The 19,225-nt window shown below is 42.5% G+C and overlaps 1 protein-coding gene across 3 annotated transcripts in view; it reads right to left on the bottom strand.

Moving 5' to 3' along the window:
• Nucleotides 1–17,312, bottom strand: part of LPIN3 (lipin 3) — a 39,551-nt gene extending 22,239 nt beyond the window's left edge. For 2 of the 3 annotated variants that reach the window (XM_083618506.1, XM_083618508.1), the window contains exons 1-4: nucleotides 17,161–17,312; nucleotides 7,158–7,358; nucleotides 4,247–4,342; nucleotides 1,192–1,442 (exon numbers count right to left, since the gene is read on the bottom strand). In XM_083618506.1, coding sequence (XP_083474632.1) covers nucleotides 1,192–1,442; nucleotides 4,247–4,342; nucleotides 7,158–7,349 — 539 coding nt within the window. In that variant the 5' untranslated portion in view covers nucleotides 7,350–7,358; nucleotides 17,161–17,312. Of the gene's footprint in view, nucleotides 1–1,191; nucleotides 1,443–4,246; nucleotides 4,343–7,157; nucleotides 7,359–16,976 lie in introns of all 3 variants that reach the window. The other variant, XM_083618507.1, reaches the window with a different exon arrangement.
• Nucleotides 17,313–19,225: the final 1,913 nt, after the last annotated feature.

Here is a 19,225-nt window from a genome sequence, read left to right as displayed (position 1 = left end):
GAGCATGTTATCTGCAAGTTTCTTGCATGTATTTCTTCTACACCGCGCCGCCACAGAATGATTTCTGTTCTCATCCTGAAGAAACATTCTTAACCCGAGGTACTATTTCTGAGTTAGCGGAGTCTGTAACCTGAAGCGTATGTAACCTGAAGTGTATGTAACCCAAGGTACCACTGTATGGGGAATTTGGACAGACCTCTAAAACAAAACCACATAGCCTGTTATAGTTTCTTGACATTAATCTTGGATGATCACCCAGTATGTTCTGAGATACCATATGGGGAAATTCATCGGCATGGCAATGCGTAAACCACCAATGACTCTACAGTCTAAATGATGTCAAGAGAAAAGTAGGATGTGCTCAATTACTACTTTTTTCTACAAAGCAAACAGAGCACATGATCAGTAGCCTAGAGAGTCCCCTTACTGTTCTGACAAGTGAAATACAAACCAATTAGTCACACAGATATCCCAAGGAAAGACCCCGCAAATGTCCTAATCATTACACTATAAAAAAGCTGTATGTTTCCTTTTCTCTTAGCTTAGCCTTCTAATATGGCTATGAAGTTTAACAATTAAATTTAGAGTGTGCACACAATGTGTGATAATATACTGCACATTCAGTGCATTGGACTTTTGATGGCATTGTACAAACACAGCATTATCCTCATGTTGTTCCTGTCCCATGCCATTTGTCAATCAAAAGTGCATTCTTATATGGTTATAATCAGTGCTTTTTTCTAAAAAAAAAAATGTTTAGGAGTACTCTCATTTTCCTACTCATATTGAAATAAAGCCAAACTTAGATTCACAAAATTTTTAGAGGTATGTGTACCCATGTGTCCCTGCAGAAAAAAAGCACTGGTTATAATCAATTTTGTGCTGAGAGAGCACTTTCTCAGGTTACCCCTTATATACTGGCATTGCAGGGCTGTGCCACTCCCTTTCACTGTAATTTCCTAAAAAAGGATGCATCTGCCCCACTTGACCTCTGACTATTAAGGAGCTTTAAACAGTCCTCTAGCCCCAGGAAATGCTCTCCTGTCCAACCCCTGAACTCCCGGCAGCAAAGCAGCAAAACAACAAAATGTATTGCACAGCTGCAAAGCTGGTGCAAATACCAATGATGGCTGTCATTTGCAGCAATTCAACACATGATGGTAATCCAAGTTTTGGTTACAACCTACTTACTTGGAAGTCAACAGCTTCCGCTTCTCCTCCAGAGATTTCTCACTTTCAGTCCCTCCTCCTTCTTCTTCTGAAGTGGAGTCTCCCAGTGACTCCCTCTTCTTTGGTTTCTTCTTGCGCCATCTTTTCTTGCGAAGGGTTGTTTCTGAGCCCAAGACTTCAGGGTTTCCATGCAAGCTGGACGATCTGGACACAGGCTCTGCATTTTTCTCCAGTGGGATGGGAGATGTGCACATGGAAGTGGGGATGTTTTCCTGGAACAAGGGGAGGGGCGCACACAAAAATGCTCAACCTCTGACCCAAGTTAGGAGCTGATTAAACTATAAAACAGAAACAGGGAACCTGTGACTCTCAATGTTATAGAACTTCACTCCCCATCAACCCCACTCAGGAGTGCTGGGAGTTGTAGTTCAGCAGCATCTGCAGGGCCACAGGTTCCTTGTGGCTACTATAAAACCAGGCAAATCAATACCTGGAATGGCAAACGGAAGGAGAGTGCACTGTGGCCTCTGCAACTGGTCAGGAGACAAAGGAATGCTGGGAGGTTGAAACTCCTCCCTCCCAGGAAACAATCATCACAGCAAGGGGAAGAACAGCCTGGCTCCATGCCTCATCAGCCAATGAAAGAATAGCTGTAGGGAGCCTTCTCCCCCACTCCTCCCCACCAGAAAGAACACTTGTATTTAATGGTATGTTGCTCTGTGACTATGCAGTAGAAATGAAGAAAACTCAGGACCCCATGTATTGACTTGAGGAGTAAGGGCTATTGATGTGCATCTGTTATTGCAATCTCTTGTAATATACCTCGGGGATCATTTCATTCAATGCTGGGTATAAATCCATAGAAACAAACAAAGATAAACCTTGGATAAAATTGTAAATTTATGTGTTAGGGCTCATCCTGACTTTCTTTTGTGCTGTGCTTTCCAGTGTTTTTCCAAGCGCATATCTGAACAAAGGTCCATATAGTTAAAGCTATGGTTTTCCCAGTAGTGATGTACGGAAGTGAGAGCTGGACCACAAAGAAGGCTGATTGCCAAAGAATTGATGCTTTTGAATTATGGTGCTGGAGGAGACTCTTGAGAGTCCCATGGACTGCAAGAAGATCAAACCTATCCATTCTGAAGGAAATCAGCCCTGAGTGCTCACTGGAAGGACAGATCCTGAAGCTGAGGCTTGGCCACCTCCTGAGAAGAGAAGATGCCCTGGAAAAGACCCTGATGTTGGGAAAGATTGAGGGCACAAGGAGAAGGGGACGACAGAGGACGAGATGGCTGGACAGTGTTCTCAAAGCTACCAACATGAGTTTGACCAAACTGCGGGAGGCAGTGGAAGACAGGAGTGCCTGGCGTGCTCTGGTCTATGGGGTCACGAAGAGTCGGACACGATTAAATGACTAAACAACAACAACCACCTCTGAATTGGAACAAGTGTCAATCTGCAAAACCCCTGATTGTTCTGATTCAGTGGTAATCAGCAGGTTTTCCCAGGGAAAGGTGTAAGGACAAAGACAAAAAAACAAAAAACAGCCCACTTGGACACAGACCTGGAAAGCACAGTGCAAAAGAAAGACTGGATGAGCCCTCAGTGTCAAATGCAAAGGATTAGCAGGCTTTATGATCTATCTGGGAGACCAGTGCAAGAGGAATTTGGAATCCCATTCCTTGCTTCATCCCAGGAATTGAGGTGCACAGGCTATTAAGTAAGAATTGCTTCTCTCATTTGTTATGGCGAACTTTGGCATGATGGGAAGTTAGCGATGAAAAGGCAGGGGCATTTTAAGAAAGGCCCTTCGTTTTTGTCCACTGTTGTAGGACCAAATTCTTGGAGTACTATTACTGCCAGAGAGTGGGAAAAGCCCAGGATATAGAAACATGTAGTGAGGATAGCAAATGAATAGAGTGTGGAGAGAGAAAAAAGAGGATAACTCCAACTTTTTTCATGTATTCATTAGGGGACAATGAGCATACATGGGGGTGGGTCATTGCTTGAAAGCTGCCCCCCTAGTTTACATTGTTGGTAATGAACAGCTGAAAGACATCTATAAAATGTTTTATCTGCTGCTCCACCTCTCTGAGTCAGCAGAGAAATACAGGAAGCCTACTGTACAGTGCCACAAAGTCTGAATTTGGCACCCTGAAAATTTCAGTAGAGAATTATGATGGGCTTCAGAGCATGTTTCTCTGAGGATCCATTTAATAGATGAACTTTTTTCTCATGAACTTTTTCCCCTGAAGAGAAGCTTCTCTTTCATACAAAGTTTTGGACATCTATTGAAATGTGATCACTTCTCGTTGAATGAGCCAGAGGAAGTGCCTGGCAAAGTCTCAAAAGGCAGATAGAGTTGTCCGATTTCAAGAGAACAGAGCTTCAGAAACTAGCCAAAACAGACAAAACATATTTAAAATGAGAAAATATATGCAGATGGTCTTGATTTGCTATGCTCCAGAGAATCAGGGCCTTCTCAGTACCAACTTCACACACATTGTAGTGGTTTCGAGGAACAGAAAAGCCCTGTCGCAGAAGGTTACCAAGATCACACCCGAAAATTTGCTTCCCCCCAAAATGTAATTTGTTAGAGGAATTGTAACTCTCATGGGTAAAGTTCCCAGGATCCTTTGGGGGAGGGAAAGCAATGTGTTTTCAATGTGACCCAAGAAAGGGCCAAGCACTGGACTAGCAAAAAAAATTAAAAGCAAGACAAGAAATCCAGTGGATTATGGTCTGAGATATAGGTGAAATTTATCAGGAGGAATTTATCCAGATTGTTGAGAGGCATGGCCAAGGACTTGGGTAATCTTTTTGTCATATGGTGCTCTGTGTGAGGCAAAAAAATGACACCTCTGAATGGATCTTCTCAATTTTGTGCGCCCTCTGCTTGTTGCCCTGTGCAGGAGAACCGCCTGCACTACCCTAAAACCAGTGATGAGGACTTCAGGAGTGAGAAGTAAGGCAAAAGAGTATTGGGAAAACAACAAGCCTTCAGTGTAGTCTATTTGGAAGCTGAAAAGTTGAGGGGTGGTTTTTAATGTCTTTTCGAATGTTAATATCTTCCCACCTTGCGTTCCTCTGACTCCTGGACAAAAAAGGCTTCTCCATTGTCACCCAGCTTCATATGCAGATTGACTGGCTCGCCATTAATTTCAATGTCAACCTAAAAAAAAGAGGGTTAACTGTTTATAGCCTAGAAAGCAACAGTGAAGTTGACACAAAAAGCATTCTAACCGCTTTCCATATCTGGGACTTAGAGATGTATGAGGAATTTGATCTTTGTGAATTCCAAGACCAAGCTGACCTCATCGGCATTGTGAGGAATAGTTATCCCCTGCCTTTCACACTTCCAAAATATTCCAGTGCTTCAGCTCAAAAAACAATAAAATAAACCACACAGGGAACTTTATGCATTGGGATGACATGCAAATATAGTGCAGTTAATTAACAAACGCATTAAAAATCATTTTAAAATGCACATTTTGAAAGACGACACAACAGAGAAATTTGTATTTTGATAGATGTTGATGAACATTTTCATTTTTCATTTCTAAAAATGAATTTTCATGCAGGTTATTCATAAACACATATTAGATTAGTGCAGAAACAGCACAGCATGGAATCGTTTAATGTTACCTCACTAACTTTGATATGAGTCGCTGCTTTTTATAGCAAGAGAATAAAATTAAACCAGGCACTGCTTAGTTTATAATCTCAGTCGAAACACATGCAAATTCATAATTGTACATGCTAGACTTTTTCAGGCTAAGTGAAAGAAAAACAGTCCGGCCTGTTTTTTTTTTCTTTTTCTAAAAAAAGATCAGCCTGGCTGCAGGCCTGGTTTTACTGTGAGAACTTTTGACACGGCACATTCCAGTGATATAATTCTAATTTAAATGGGGGCTTGCTTTCCAAATGGACAACTGCCTCTAGCGTCCAAGAAAGCACCTCATCTCTCCATGCCATAAAACTAGCCTTTCTCCATCATGAACCCTCTTTAGCGGCCCATACTTCCATTTTGTCCCCCACCCACTACATTAACAGGACTTTGGTCAGAGACAAGGGAGAAAATACACTTAGTCACATTTCCTTTCATAAATATTATGCTTCACTTAAACCCCATCGTCACGAATGAGCATAGCAGATTTGAAATTGCAGGAAGCCAGTGGAAAGGTTGAAGTACATGTTGTACCTCATTGTGTGTATATATATTTTTAAAAGGTCAGGAACAATGTGGCATGAGATAAAGCAACAAACAAGCTCGTCTCCCCACATAGCAGGCACATCTTTGTGCAATACGGATCACTTGGCTGTACTGTGCAGAACACAGGTCCAATTCAAAAATGGCCCTCAGCAGGATGCATGACAAGTACCCACCTCCACTGTAAAACTGGTAATAAATAATAATAATAATAATAATAATAATAATAATAATAATAATAATAATTTATTATTTCTACACCACCCATCTGGCTGGGTTTCCCCAGTCACTCTGGGCAGCTTTCAACAGAACATTAAAAACAGAATAAAACTTCAGACATTAAAAACTTCCCTAAATAGGGCTGGCTTCAGATGTCTTCTAAAAGTCGGATAATTGTTTATTTCCTTGACATCTGATGGGAGGGCATTCCACAGGGCACGCGCCACTACCGAGAAGGCCCTCTGCCTGGTTCCCTGTAACCTCACTTCTTGCAGGGAGGGAACTGCCAGAATGCCCTCGGAGCAGGTCCTTAGTGTCCAGGCAGAACGATAGGGGTGGAGACACTCCTTCAGGTATACTGGGCCGAGGCTGTTTGGGGCTTTAAAGGTCAGCACCAACACTCTGAATTGTGCTCGGAAATGTACTGGTTATGTTGTTTGAGCCAATGTGACCTTGGACCAGTGTGTTTCTAGATTGTGCTTTTGTGGCTTCCCATATGTCTCACAGGGGACGCGGGTGGCGCTGTGGGTTAAAGCCTCAGCGCCTAGGACTTGCCGATTGAAAGGTCGGCGGTTCGAATCCCCGCGGCGGGGTGTGCTCCCGTCTTTCGGTCCCAGCGCCTGCCAACCTAGCAGTTCGAAAGCACCCCCGGGTGCAAGTAGATAAATAGGGACCGTTTACTAGCAGGAAGGTAAACGGCGTTCCATGTGCTGCGCTGGCTCGCCAGATGCAGCTTGTCACGCTGGCCACGTGACCCGGAAGTGTCTGCGGACAGCGCTGGCTCCCGGCCTATAGAGTGAGATGAGCGCACAACCCTAGAGTCTGTCAAGACTGGCCCGTACGGGCAGGGGTGCCTTTACCTTTATATGTCTCACAGGAGACGACTGGACAGGCAACAAATTTGGGCTCAAGGGTTAATGGAAGTTCAACTCTTTCCTATTTGGCAGGCATGTTTAGAGAATTTTTAACCAATAGTCAATCTATAATGTGAGATAAGTCTGAAGTTCTGAATGGCACTTGAAAAGTATGGCCCATTCATACAATCTTTTTAGCATGGCAGTACTGTACACAGATTACTAAATTTGCTCAAATGTCACAAGACCAGTAATCCATATGGTTTTGTGCTGAGAAGACTGTATGAATGGGCATCCCCCACACAAGTTACTCATTTTTTTATTTAGCAAAATAGTAAGTGATATATACATCTAAGTGGTTTGCAATGCTGTCTAAAACACACATTTAAAATACCAATAAAAAGCAAATATTTTAAAGAGCTAAAAAAATACATACAAAATAAAATTAGTAATTTAAAAACACTCACGGCTGCTAAAATCACCTGCCTGGATAGCCTTGCTGGGACTAAAAAGTTGTTAGTAGATGCCAAAAACAAAATCAACTTCCCAGCAATAATCCATAACCCACATCCTGCAACATTAAGGTTACTAAGCGTAACTTTGTGAGAATTGTCGATCGTGGTGGAATTTGGTAGTTTCCACATTTGACCTCCTTGATCTTCAAGCATATTAGTCCTTGTCAACACACATCGAGTGTCACTTACCACTTTCTCACTGGAATGCAGAACACGCAGCTTCCCAAAGCGCACATGGAAAGGTGAACAGAGGAAGGAGCCATCTGGTTGCCTCACCACAATGACATCAATGCAGCCTGTCAGGGTGGCTGGGTTCAGGCCCTTATACAGCTCCTTCACAGTGCCAAACACCGTTTCAGCGAGCTGCCCCACATAGTTCATTGTCCGAGACTACAAACAGAAAGGAGGAAGAGACAGATTTTTAAAAGTTTTCGAATAATCATGTAATACAGGGTCCCCAACCCATGGATGTTATCTAGGAATGCTTCCATTGGTATCACTGGGCAGGTCCCACAGACACTGAGCTTCCATTTTAAGAAAAAGAAGTAATGGCTTCTCCACACTTACCCTTCCTCTGCTCTTTCCAGGCACGGTCCACACTTCAAAGGTCTGTGTCTGTGCACCCTTTCCTTGGGAGCTCTCCCTGTGAAATCCTGCTCTTTAAAGCTCAATCAGAGCAAACGGCAATTTGTGGAAAACCTGAATTGATGTTTGCTCTGAGCAATAAAGAGAGGGTTTTTGCAGGGAAAGCTCTGGGGCAAAAAACAAACAAACAATGCCCTCAGACACAGAGCTTTTCAGTGCAGACCTCTGCCAGGAAAGAGCGAGGCAGAAGGTAAGTGTGGATAAGCCCTTTGTCTCTAGCCTCCTAGAAAGCAAGCTATGGGGCAAAATGTGTACATACCTTCTAACTAATTTATGTGACATGAGAGTGACAGTGATGTATATTTTTCCTGGTACTAAGGAATGCTCCCTGTTATTAGACAGTAACACCATCACAGAGAGAGCGGGAGAGTGAGAGGGAGAGGATGAGAATAATCTGTATTCTGTAATCTCCCACAATCAGGGCATAACTGACTTCCTATGGCAAGGATGAAGTTGTCAGGGATAGTTGCCTCTCTAATTTTGTGTTATGCTGTGCTCTCCATAACAGCCAATTTTGGGTTATGCTTTACCCCCATGGCAGCCATTTTAGGACTGGCACCCCCAGCACTCTTCCAAAATTCAAAATGTACCCACAGATCCAAAAAGGTCAGCAACTTTTAGTATATGGCACCTTTAATCCAAAGGAGGTGTTATGCCATTTCTGGACTACTTTGTGTTCTATATGTTACTATCTGTTCTGAGAAGGATCTGGAAGTTCAGCCACGTCCCAGCTCTAATTTTATAAAGTTTGCAGTGTGGGCAGTTACCACTTGGCAAACAGTCATCTATAGTCAGCCATTGTGATATGACTCCTGAAGCCTGAGGACACCACCAATGAAAGCAAACATATTAGGCTTTCCTGCTTCCTAAACTCATTCTACGGAATGCATGGTGGATGATTTTACACATCGGAAGTTACTGATTCCAGGGTTCTGTGTCACCCAAGATAACTAGGAGATTCAGCTGGTAAGAAGGATATCATCAGTGACATATGAATAATGGCTTCCTGAAAACAAGAGGTTGCAAATGCCACAGAGCCAACAGATACATGACTATCATAGAGAAACCAAAATAATTTCCCCAAAGCCATCTTTCTGGACAGGCTAGTTTTCCATTTTAAGAGCCATTGGGTGTGTAGAGAGGTTTAAATCCAGTTGGGCCACACCTGCTGGGTAGAATGACTAGCTGAACAATATAACACAACATGATGGCCAATAACAATGGAACTAAGCACTATTTATAGACTAATACAAATGATCAGAATGACTAGGTAGGAGAACATCTAAGCACCCGCTCTTACTCAATTCTCCCATGCAAGTATCTCCCACAAACATTTCGGTGTTAAGAGGCAAACTCAAGTTTCGGAATCTTGTGCTTCCCTTGTAATGTCTAGATCTGCTTTCAGGATACAGGACCAGCAAGTGGGTTAGAAATAATACATGTGTCCCTAACTAATATTCCTAGGTGTCTCTGAAGCACTGCAATGGAAGGAGACAGAATTAGAACCACTTGTGTGGCCCTTTGCTCCCTAAGGAGAATCAGCATGCCTGCTACTCAACAAAGTGAAGATTCATTGGCTAGGGGTAGTGGACTGATATACCTTTGCTAGCTTCTATTTTCTGCCTAGATCTAATGCCCTATCTCTAAGCATGAGATTTTTAACAGACACCACAGAAATGAACATTCAGCAACTGTTTCGCCAGCCAATTAATTATATGGGTTTTAGCTGATAAATCAGTTTTATTGATGAAATTTACATATAGGTAAAACATTGGTTCTGAAGCAGCACAATTTGATTTTAGAGGATGCACACAAATGTCATAGCAGGTATCGCAGGAAAAGGCACGTCCACCTATGCAAGAGAAATGGGAAATGCCCTTCGGCCTTCTAATTTTTTTAATGTTTGTGAAATTTTAATCAAGGGCACCTTTCTAGTCAATTAAATTATATATATATATATTAATCCATTCAATTCAACCAATCTGACAGCCTTGCTCATTAGCTTAGTTTCCATCCTTGACACCCAAGAAATTAAGATAAGAAAATATAGAATACTTGAAGAAACTTGCACCTCAGCAGAGTGAGCAATTCCAGTGTTGATCAACGTTACAACTTTGTTTTTTATATGAGTCACCCGGTGTGCACTCGCGTTATTCATGGGAAAGGCTTTGAACCTTGTAATTAAGTCACGAGGAGTTATTAAGAAGACTTCAGATGTCTATAGTAACCATGCACTGATGCCCCTTGGCTGTGCCAGTACACTACACACCTACGCAAATTAAGTAATCATGATGCACTCTTCTTACACTGAAGATGTCATTACAAGCTTATTTTACATAAAACACATAATGGACAGCATAGGCAGAAGCCTTAGTCGTTATTACAGTCTATAACAAAATGGACAAAGAACTTCTTTGACCTTGACTGTGGAAGAGCTAAGGGGCAAGAAAATATGTGGCATCCTCCATGGGGCTCCCTGTAGAATCAGGAGTAAGTCAGCCCACCACCACTCTTACTCCAGGCACCCATTACACAGGAAACATAATGCTCTCTCTGATATGAGCAGCCATCTACAACAATTTAATTTCATCTAAAAATGAATGGGGGAACTAGTGAAGAGAGATGGTAGCATAAAAGTCACTGGTACATAGGAAGTTGCCCACAAATGGAACCAGAGAGTTACCACTGCCAATTCATGCGGAAACATTAAGGTAAACCACCACTCCCAATTAATATGTAATAAGATGTACAATTAAAATAATAATCCAGTCCTAAAATAAGGCATCATGTAGGAATAGAATCATCTTGGCAACTGATTTAATAACTCAACATCCAATTGCAGTTCAAAAATACTTCAGTTATCCTTCAGTGTGTGAAATGGCTTGCTTTCTTTTTGGTATGAAGTGGCCGCATGGAATTATTTCATAGGAACTGGCACAGTCAAATTAAGCGTAGTGCTACTTGTACATCAAAGATGCAATATTCATCTTCATTCAAATCCTTGGGTCTCAGGTCACCCACTTGCGCACACAACCTTTTCCTCACGATGAGATATACTACAACAAAGCAGCCATTAAAGGCGTGATAACACAGAGCAAGTCAAGACCATTTGCCAAAAGGCTGAATAGTTACCTACCAGGAATGCTGGAGCAGCGCATTTCCTGCATTGTGGAAACTAGATGACCTTTGAGGTTTCCTTCAACTCTGCGATTCTATGACTAATTCTCAAGGATGTCATCTGGCAGCAGTTTATTCCCCCAACAGTTACTAATGGACACCAAGGTCCTGACATTTCCATTTCTTATTAAAGAGCCTCATTGAAAGCAAACTCTAAATAATGTCTCTGTGTGTTTCTGCCCCTTTCGTGAGTTCATCTTTTTCAAATGGCTCTCACTTGACAATCTATAAATGGTCACTGGGGAGGAAGTAACATCACAGGGACTTGATTTATTTGGTACACAATGTCATTTAGCAGTGCTCATTTAGACTTTTCAACCCTGCAACATTTCATAAAAGAAAATAAGAACAAATGTGTATTTTGTAACATCCTGTGTGCTGTGCTCATTTGTTCAGCCACAGTCGGCAATGTACTGATGTAAAGAAAAAGAGGGTATTTGTTATCCACATTGTCCCATAATATTTAAAAATGAACACTGCTCCATTACACTACATAGAGCCTGGGTCTGATGTCCAAAGTGTTTCGAAATGGTCAAGGAGAAAGGAGAAATTGGGATTGTGCCTGTCATGGGCATGGCCAGGATTTCTGTTGGGGGGCAGAACCTCAATTTGCTATGCATTTTTATTGATTGGGGGCAGCAGCCCCCCTGCCTCGCCTTGGCTATGTCCTTGGTACCCAATTGCTCCATCCCCGACCTCTATTTTTGTGCAGGAGCTTACATGAGTGCTAACACAAAGTGCTGGGCACATGACTTGTGTCCTGAAAAAATACAGAGTGCCCTAGTGTTACCCTAAATGCGTGTCTCAAGAAGTAAGATATGCAAGAGTCCAACCAAGCTTGGTGGGGCTTACTTGGGAGGGTCGAGAGAACCCCAGGACAGAATTCGGGGAGAGAAGAGGCGGTCATTCTATCAGCCAAATGCTTGCACTTGGGGATCTTTCTCCTTAATGCTACCATGAATTAAGTATATGCAGCACTTCAGAATGCAATAGCCACAGCAAGCAGAATACAAAAAGACACGCTCCAGCAGCAAAACTTTTTTATCCTTAAAAAACACCATTTACCTACAACAGTGATCCGTTATTGGGAAAATAATGCTCCACTGCAACTATTATACAATTACTGTATGTGAACACACACAAAATCCACGAACCCATGGAAATGCCCACAGCCATATGAAGAGCATCTCAAACACACACACACACACACACACACACACACACACACACACACAGCAAAGTAAGCTGCTTCTTACCCAGCAAATTTGGGGCAGTTTCACATTGCCTCCCTCCCTAGAAAGAAACCCACCTCTGCTGAGCAATTTGAGAGAGCCGATCTTGCTCCCAAACATTTCATAAGGCCCTCTGGAATCTACACTGAGCCAAACTGAGCCAGCATGAGGACCAGGCTTCTCTTTCTAAGCAGACAGCAGAAGAGCTGCAGGTGTTTACCTTTCCTATCCTGCAAATATCAAGGATAAAGTGATTCCTAGAGAGGCAGGGGGAAGGGGCCCTGGCTGACTCTGGAAACTTCATTGCCTCTGTCAGCTCCATGCTGTTCAGAGCCGAGAGAAGGTCATGAGACAGTCCCCTTGCCACAGTAACCTGCTGAGCTGAGCATTCTTTGGTGCAATTTAATTGGCAGCTACGCAAGCAAGCTCACAGCCCATAGCACAGAAACTGTTAGAGCTCCCCTCTCTGTCCTCAACAGTTATGTTCACCTAAAGTCTTGAGGGCAGCTTTGGAAAGCATTCATAAATAGTGTGCATGTGCACAACTGTGTAAAATCATACTTTGTTGACACAGCATTGTTGTGGACAGGGTCCTGGGTTATAAGCAACTTCAGGACAAGCAAAAGTCAGCAGCAGGGGCTCTTTTCTCAGATCTCCATGCTGGACAAAGCCATCAGAGGCCTGGAGTTTGCACCCATAAAGAAAGCAACATGCATTTGTGGCAGAACGGTATATTTGTGAACTTTCAGCAGAGTACTCTAGAACAGTCATCTTCAACCTTTTCAGATCCAGGGCCCACTTTTAACCCAAACATGTATTTGAGGAACCATTTCTTAATCTTTTATCATATAATTGCATGGTGGTCGTGCTCCTGTTGTGACCCAGTTTAAGAGACCCAGCTACAGTGGCCGGCTGAGAAGCTGGCAAGCCTAGCTGCAGGTTCAAGTTCAGCCATAGGTAGATCCCAGGCCTAAGGTTGTGGGAAGACTGTCAAATGACATGATCCAACACCAAGAGCTAAAAGGTAGAAGGTTAAACCAGGGGCTGGTTGCCAATCTATTGCTCTCCAGATGTTGTTAGACTGAAATTCCCATCATTCCTGGCCATTGGCTGGAGATGATGGGAGTTGGAGTACAACATCATCTAGAAGACACCCCAATGAACTACCCCACTCTTAAAAAATGGTAGTGGTTCATTAGAGCAGAACACAGGAGCAGAGAGACTGTAGGCCTTCTGTTGCTGCAGATAGAAAGTGGTAGGAGTCAGAATAACAGGTCCCAAGGCCCACTGTAATTTCTCAATAAAGCCACATCAAACTTCTGCATTTCTGACTTTTTACACAGACAGCTGATGATGTTGTCATGAGCTCATCAGTGACTATAGTTCTGTATCAACCTTTAAATAAAACAGGAAAGGAATGATTACAGTGAGCCAGAGCTATGAAGTCAGTGAATCACATTAATAAATAATCTGCCTTCAGAGTCATGGAGTCTCGTGGAAGTCGAACTTTAGAACTCTATCCAGGCTCGAGAACTTAAGCTATATAAAAGGCTCAAAAGGAGGCCTAAATTTTAATAGGACCTGGCTATGAAATCTTACTAAGAGAAAGTTACATCTGTATGAGGGCATTCAAGACACATTGTAAGGCCCATCAGAAAACTGTAAAAACTTATCTGAAGGCTTGTAAAGACTATTGGAGGAGGAGGAGGAGGAGGAGGAGGAGGAGGAGGAAGAAGAAGAAGAAGAAGTAGTAGTAGTAGTAGTAGTAGTAGTTTGGATTTGATATCCCGCCTTTCACTCCCTTAAGGAGTCTCAAAGCGGCTAACAATCTCCTTTCCCTTCCTCCCCCACAACAAATACTCTGTGAGGTGAGTGGGGCTGAGAGACTTCAGAGAAGTGTGACTAGCCCAAGGTCACCCAGCAGCTGCAGGTGGAGGAGCAGGGAAGCAAACCTGGTTCACCAGATTACGAGTCCACTGCTCTTAACTACTACACTACGCTGGCTCCCAAACAATCGCCAGAAAGAAAGGCTGACATGAAACTACAAAGTTTTTTTAAAAAAAGGTACAAGCAAGAATACACACCATTTGGCTACTTCTTCATTATTTTAAGGTAAGAGAGCAAGAAACAAACTCCCAAGCCTCCCACAGTGGATGTTGCAACAAAAAGGCCCTGGACCAATTACCCTGCAATTTGGTATGTTTAAACCACTTTGAAGGAGCTCCTGTGCCCATAAATTTCATCTACTTTGGCCAAAAGGAGAAAAGGATATAACCTTTTTTAGATTTCCTGTTATACTGAATTGGGAAACACAGTGGTTTTATTTTATAAAGAGTTACACAGGAGCTGAATTGCAGATCAAAGGGATAGCACACAGAGTGACTCAAACAGGCTGCAAATGCACAGATAAACACACCTAATATTTATCTCGGACTTGAGCACACAAACTTTACATTCATTGGAGCACACACTTTTCAGAGGTAATACCCAGGGCTCCAAATTTTAAAATTACCTGGTAGAAGAGGCCAATAATTCAAATTCCTGAAAGCTGTTTGCAACAACACTCCTAAGGGAACTTCAGAGCCACAAAGGTCATTGCTGCTTTCTAGTACAGCTCTACCAAAGAAAGCTTTCCCCGCTATTGCACCTCCATGTAGTAAAGGGAGAGACAGACACACCAGCTGGGTTTCTGTCTGTCATTAGTAATTAAAGGCACAAGTGCCCTGCCGGAAAACAAAGCAGGAACTCTAAAGCCAGCCCCTGCTAACAAGAAATTCAGCCGAGGCTTGTTCTCCTTCCTGAACTGCTAAGTAGGCCAGGATGGCAAAGAAAGCATCCTGTACCCTTATCAGTGTCAATGCTGTGAAAGCCATCATTATTTTCTTTATCCACACACTAAGTACCTGCAGGACAGCCACACAATAAACAAAGCATTCTTCTCCCCAGCTAGAGTACACTGAGAACAACCACATTTTGTCATGATCATGCACCAGTATTTCTAAACTGCTCAGCCCTTTCTGCAGTCGAGTGTTTCACTCCTAGGCTACTGCTGTCCTTTGCATTTGCCACCCATCTTTCCTTCACCTGGTGACTGGCACACCTTAGAAAGAAGCTCTACTCCGATCTCCCTATCTCCACTTGCAACTTATTAAATTGGGTTTCCCTACATGCTCGGTGTATTTGACTCAGTTCTCCAACATTGCTCATAGGACATCTGTAGCAACTTCACACACCACCCAACAGCTGAGTGGTAACAACACAGCAGGTAGAAACATGCAATTTTTATTTGCTGTCTTTCAACAACTCCCACGGAAATGAGGCTGGCCTGTCTCACTGGTGATCTATCAAACCAGGTGCAGGCCACAAGGAGCTTAACAGCTTTTCTGATTTTGCTGCCTGGCCATGAGCAGAAGAACAGGCTAGCTGTCAGGTAGTTGGCAAGCAACAATGCATAGGTTGTGAGCTGCTTGGTGAAGGGCGATAGGTCACTCATTGAGCTTCTGCTTTGCTTGCAAAAAGGTGCCACCTTCAACCCCTAGCAACTTAACTTAGAGCTGGGAGACATCCCACCTGAATCTCTGGAGGGCTGCTGCCAGTGTAGGCCATATTGAATTAGACCAGGGATAGCCAATGTGGTACCTGCCATACTTTGGTCTCAGCAGTATGGCCAATGGTCAGGATTAATGGGAGGTCCACCACACCTGGATGACATTATATTGGCTACACCTGAGCTAGGTGGACCAGTGGTCAGACTTCCTATGTTCCTATATTTGGATTCATGTGTCGCAAGATGTGAACAGACATTAAGGGATGCCATACACTTGTATTAGAAACTGTCCCATAAATTGCTTGTTAATCCCGTATAAAACAGTCATAATATTGCTATAGATGGCTACATGCTGAAATAAGGGTACAACATTGTGATTTATATTCTAATAATAAAGTGAATTGTTCCCTTTAATATTGTTTGAAAACAATTATGAGAAGAGGGCTGCGGTTGAGACCCTGGGAGGCATTAAACTAATACAATGACTAGTGCAAGAGGATTTTCCCATCTTCTTCTGCCCATTACCAAATCTGCTCCAGAGGGTTGGAGGAATCACCAGACCAGATTTAGGGGGTACATGGGGAAGAAGATGGAGAATGCTACACCTCACAAGGAAAAAAGCTTTTTACTACCTTTGCCTTAGTACTATGTTGAATACAGCCCCATTCATTTAAAGTACATGACTTCCCCCAGACAATCCTGGGAACTGTAGTTTGTTCACTCTGATGAGAATTGTAGCCCTGAACAGGTAAAGCCAAAGTTGTCAACCTGGCATAGCAGAAGTGCTTTTTCTGAAGGGAGGAGGCGCCTAGGCACAGCTGAAGCTGACATTAATATTGCACGAAGGGAACCTAAGAGGATGCAGCCAGAAAGGCAGCTTCAGGTCAGGACTGGAGCTAAAGGCAAGCCAACAAGGTTTAGATGCAATACAGAAATTAAGTTCTTCCCACAGACCATAGCAGCAGGCAGAGGAGCACTGGGGAAAGGATTAACATAATTCTTCAGGAGGACAGTACATAAAGACAACTTTATTTTTATATATCTATTTCACCCTTTCTCCAAGGAGCACGGAGCAGGCTTAAATGGTCCTTCTGTTCTCCATCCATTTTATTTTCACAACCACCTTGTGAGGCTGGTTAAACTAAGACAGTAAGCTGAAATTCTTTTGGCCATACAGTTCTTTAGCCCTACTGAATTTATCCCCCGCCAAAAGAACCTCAGCTTGCTGTCCAATTTGCAAGCTTCACTCCATTTATGCTATACACATAAAGAAAAAGAAAACAGCAAGCAATGTTTCCTCATTGTCCAATATACAAGACAGTTCAGCGAGATACTTCCTGGACACCAAAATCCCCCACCCCAGGCTGTGTGCCACAATCTTCAAGCTGCAATCCTATACTCACTTACCTGGAAGTAAGATCCACTGAACTCAACAGGTCTTATTTCTGAGTAGGCATTATAGGATTCCACTGTCTGACTGTTTCCAAACAGAGCACTACTTGCTTACATTCTCTGCCATAACAGCTCCCCAAATGTACACACACAACAACAATAGTTTTCCTCAGTATACTTGCCAGCCAGCTTGCATTACCTGGATAGGAGCTTCAACCTGACTTCAGTGGTTCTTGGACTTTGAAATGAGCACAGTCTCAAGATTCCAACAGGTTGCTACCTACAGACACATCTTTTCTGTGCTCCACCTACTTACCTGGTGCTTCCTGTTTTCCTCACACCTGAATGAGGGGAGGAGTCTGTATAACAAGCATTGCCAGGTTACTGCGGGCTGAGCCTATGGGGACATCAGAAATCTCTCCTGGGCTTCCTTGTATTAAGCCGCAGATGAGTGTTTGAGCTGCAGGTATTTGACAGTTCAGCCTGTCTCTCTCACCGGCTTATCAGACCTGACAGATTGCCACTAATTAGCAACAAGGAGCCCCCTGCTGTTTGATTGATCATTCATTTTGCAGGCAATGGATTTTGCTATGTGATTTCCAAGAGCTGGATTTTCAAGCGGCTTAAGATTTTGCAGAACGACAGAAGTTGGACTCACTTGACTGTGAATGTTTTCGTGGAAGGACTAATTCCGTGTGAGTGTTGCAAGCAAGGTTTAAAAGCTCGGGATTGTGTTCAACTGGGCAGCAGTGTGTGTCTCCTGTTGTGTTGCAAGGAAAGAGTGTGGACCTATGCTCTTGTACGTAAAACGAAAGTGCTGAGAATGAGGGTTGCGTTTTGAGCACATGATACATGTAAAGCACATATCTACCTCCTCCCCAAATCCTGGGAACTGTAGTTTATTAAGGGTGCTGGGAATTGTAGCTGTGTGTTCCCAGGATTCCTTTTGGGGGAATGTTTCTTTAAATGTCTTTTGTGCATGCAGTCTGAAACAGAGAAATTAAGGAGGTGAAGCTTTTAAACCCATTTAGGACCATTTCAGAAAAAGCTCTGCTAAGGGAATTTCCACTAAGCATTAAGATAGTTCCATCTGTCTGTCAGTAAAACAGATTGCCTTGGAAGGCAATCTATTCTCCTTTTTTAAAAGATGTTTTTAAACAGAAGCTGGACAGCCACCTATCAGAGATGCTGTAGTTTCAAGATTCCTGCAATGAGCAGGGGTTTGGACTATCAGATGGTTTTCTTTCTTTTTTTTTAAATAAATGTTTATTAAAAATTTTCCATCTTAGTAAAAAAAAAATCAAAAAAGGAAGAAAGAAAAAATTAAAAAACCACAAAGTTTACAATCCATATTTTCCATGACATATTTCCCTGATTCCCCACACCTCCCCTTCTTATATTCCAATTCAAATTGTTAGTTCAGCAAGTTCTTATCCCCAATTTTTGACCTTTTTATATTTAGTTCATTTTGAATAAAAAAAACCCATTTTAACTTATAAACATCCCTATTTATACATCAGTACTCATTCTTAAAACCTTTTTCTAAAGCCGACCCAAATTCCCTTCCACGAATTCCCCAATTTTCTTATTATCAGATGGTTTTCAAGAGCTTCTCTAGACCGGTACTTTATTACAGGTGTATTCTGCAACATGTTCCTTGCCCAGTAATAGTGAATTAATTATGTTTTTGTTTTTTCTGCGATGCTTCCCCACATTGTTGATGTCTGGAGGGACTATAGTGCAGCAAAAGCAGGACAAAAATAAACAACATATGCACTGATTGGAAATGAAACAATGTGATCAGCCCAAAAGTTTTGCAAGCACAAACAACATTGGAAGTGGGGTCGCATGTGATCACACCAAGAGCATCATGAATGTGCAATAAAAACGAGGTCAGGAGGGTCCCCAAGATTCCTTCCCATTGTGTTATTCTATCGCTTTCCTTCTAGTTTTACCTATCTAGGCCCATTAGGAGTAGATTAAAATCCACAGGCTTTTGGCTTTGAATAAACATTCACAAACTTCTTATTGATAATAATCAGCTAAATAGTTTGAGGATATATACAACTGTGTAACATGCAGAAAACAGCATTTTTAGAGAAATCAAAGACTGGAACTGAGGGAAGTCGGGTGGGGGTGGGTGGGTTCTGTGGGGGGAGGGAGGGGGAGGGAGGAAAATGGGATAAGGATGATATGTTTCTGGATAATATCTTTTGTTTTAATTTTGAATAAAAAAAGTTATTTAAAAAAATCCATAGGCTTCA

This window comes from Podarcis filfolensis (genome assembly GCF_964270895.1).
Source record: "Podarcis filfolensis genome assembly, chromosome: 6".
NCBI classification, from domain to species: Eukaryota; Metazoa; Chordata; class Lepidosauria; order Squamata; family Lacertidae; genus Podarcis; species Podarcis filfolensis.
This window is presented reverse-complemented; position numbering and strand designations above follow the sequence as displayed.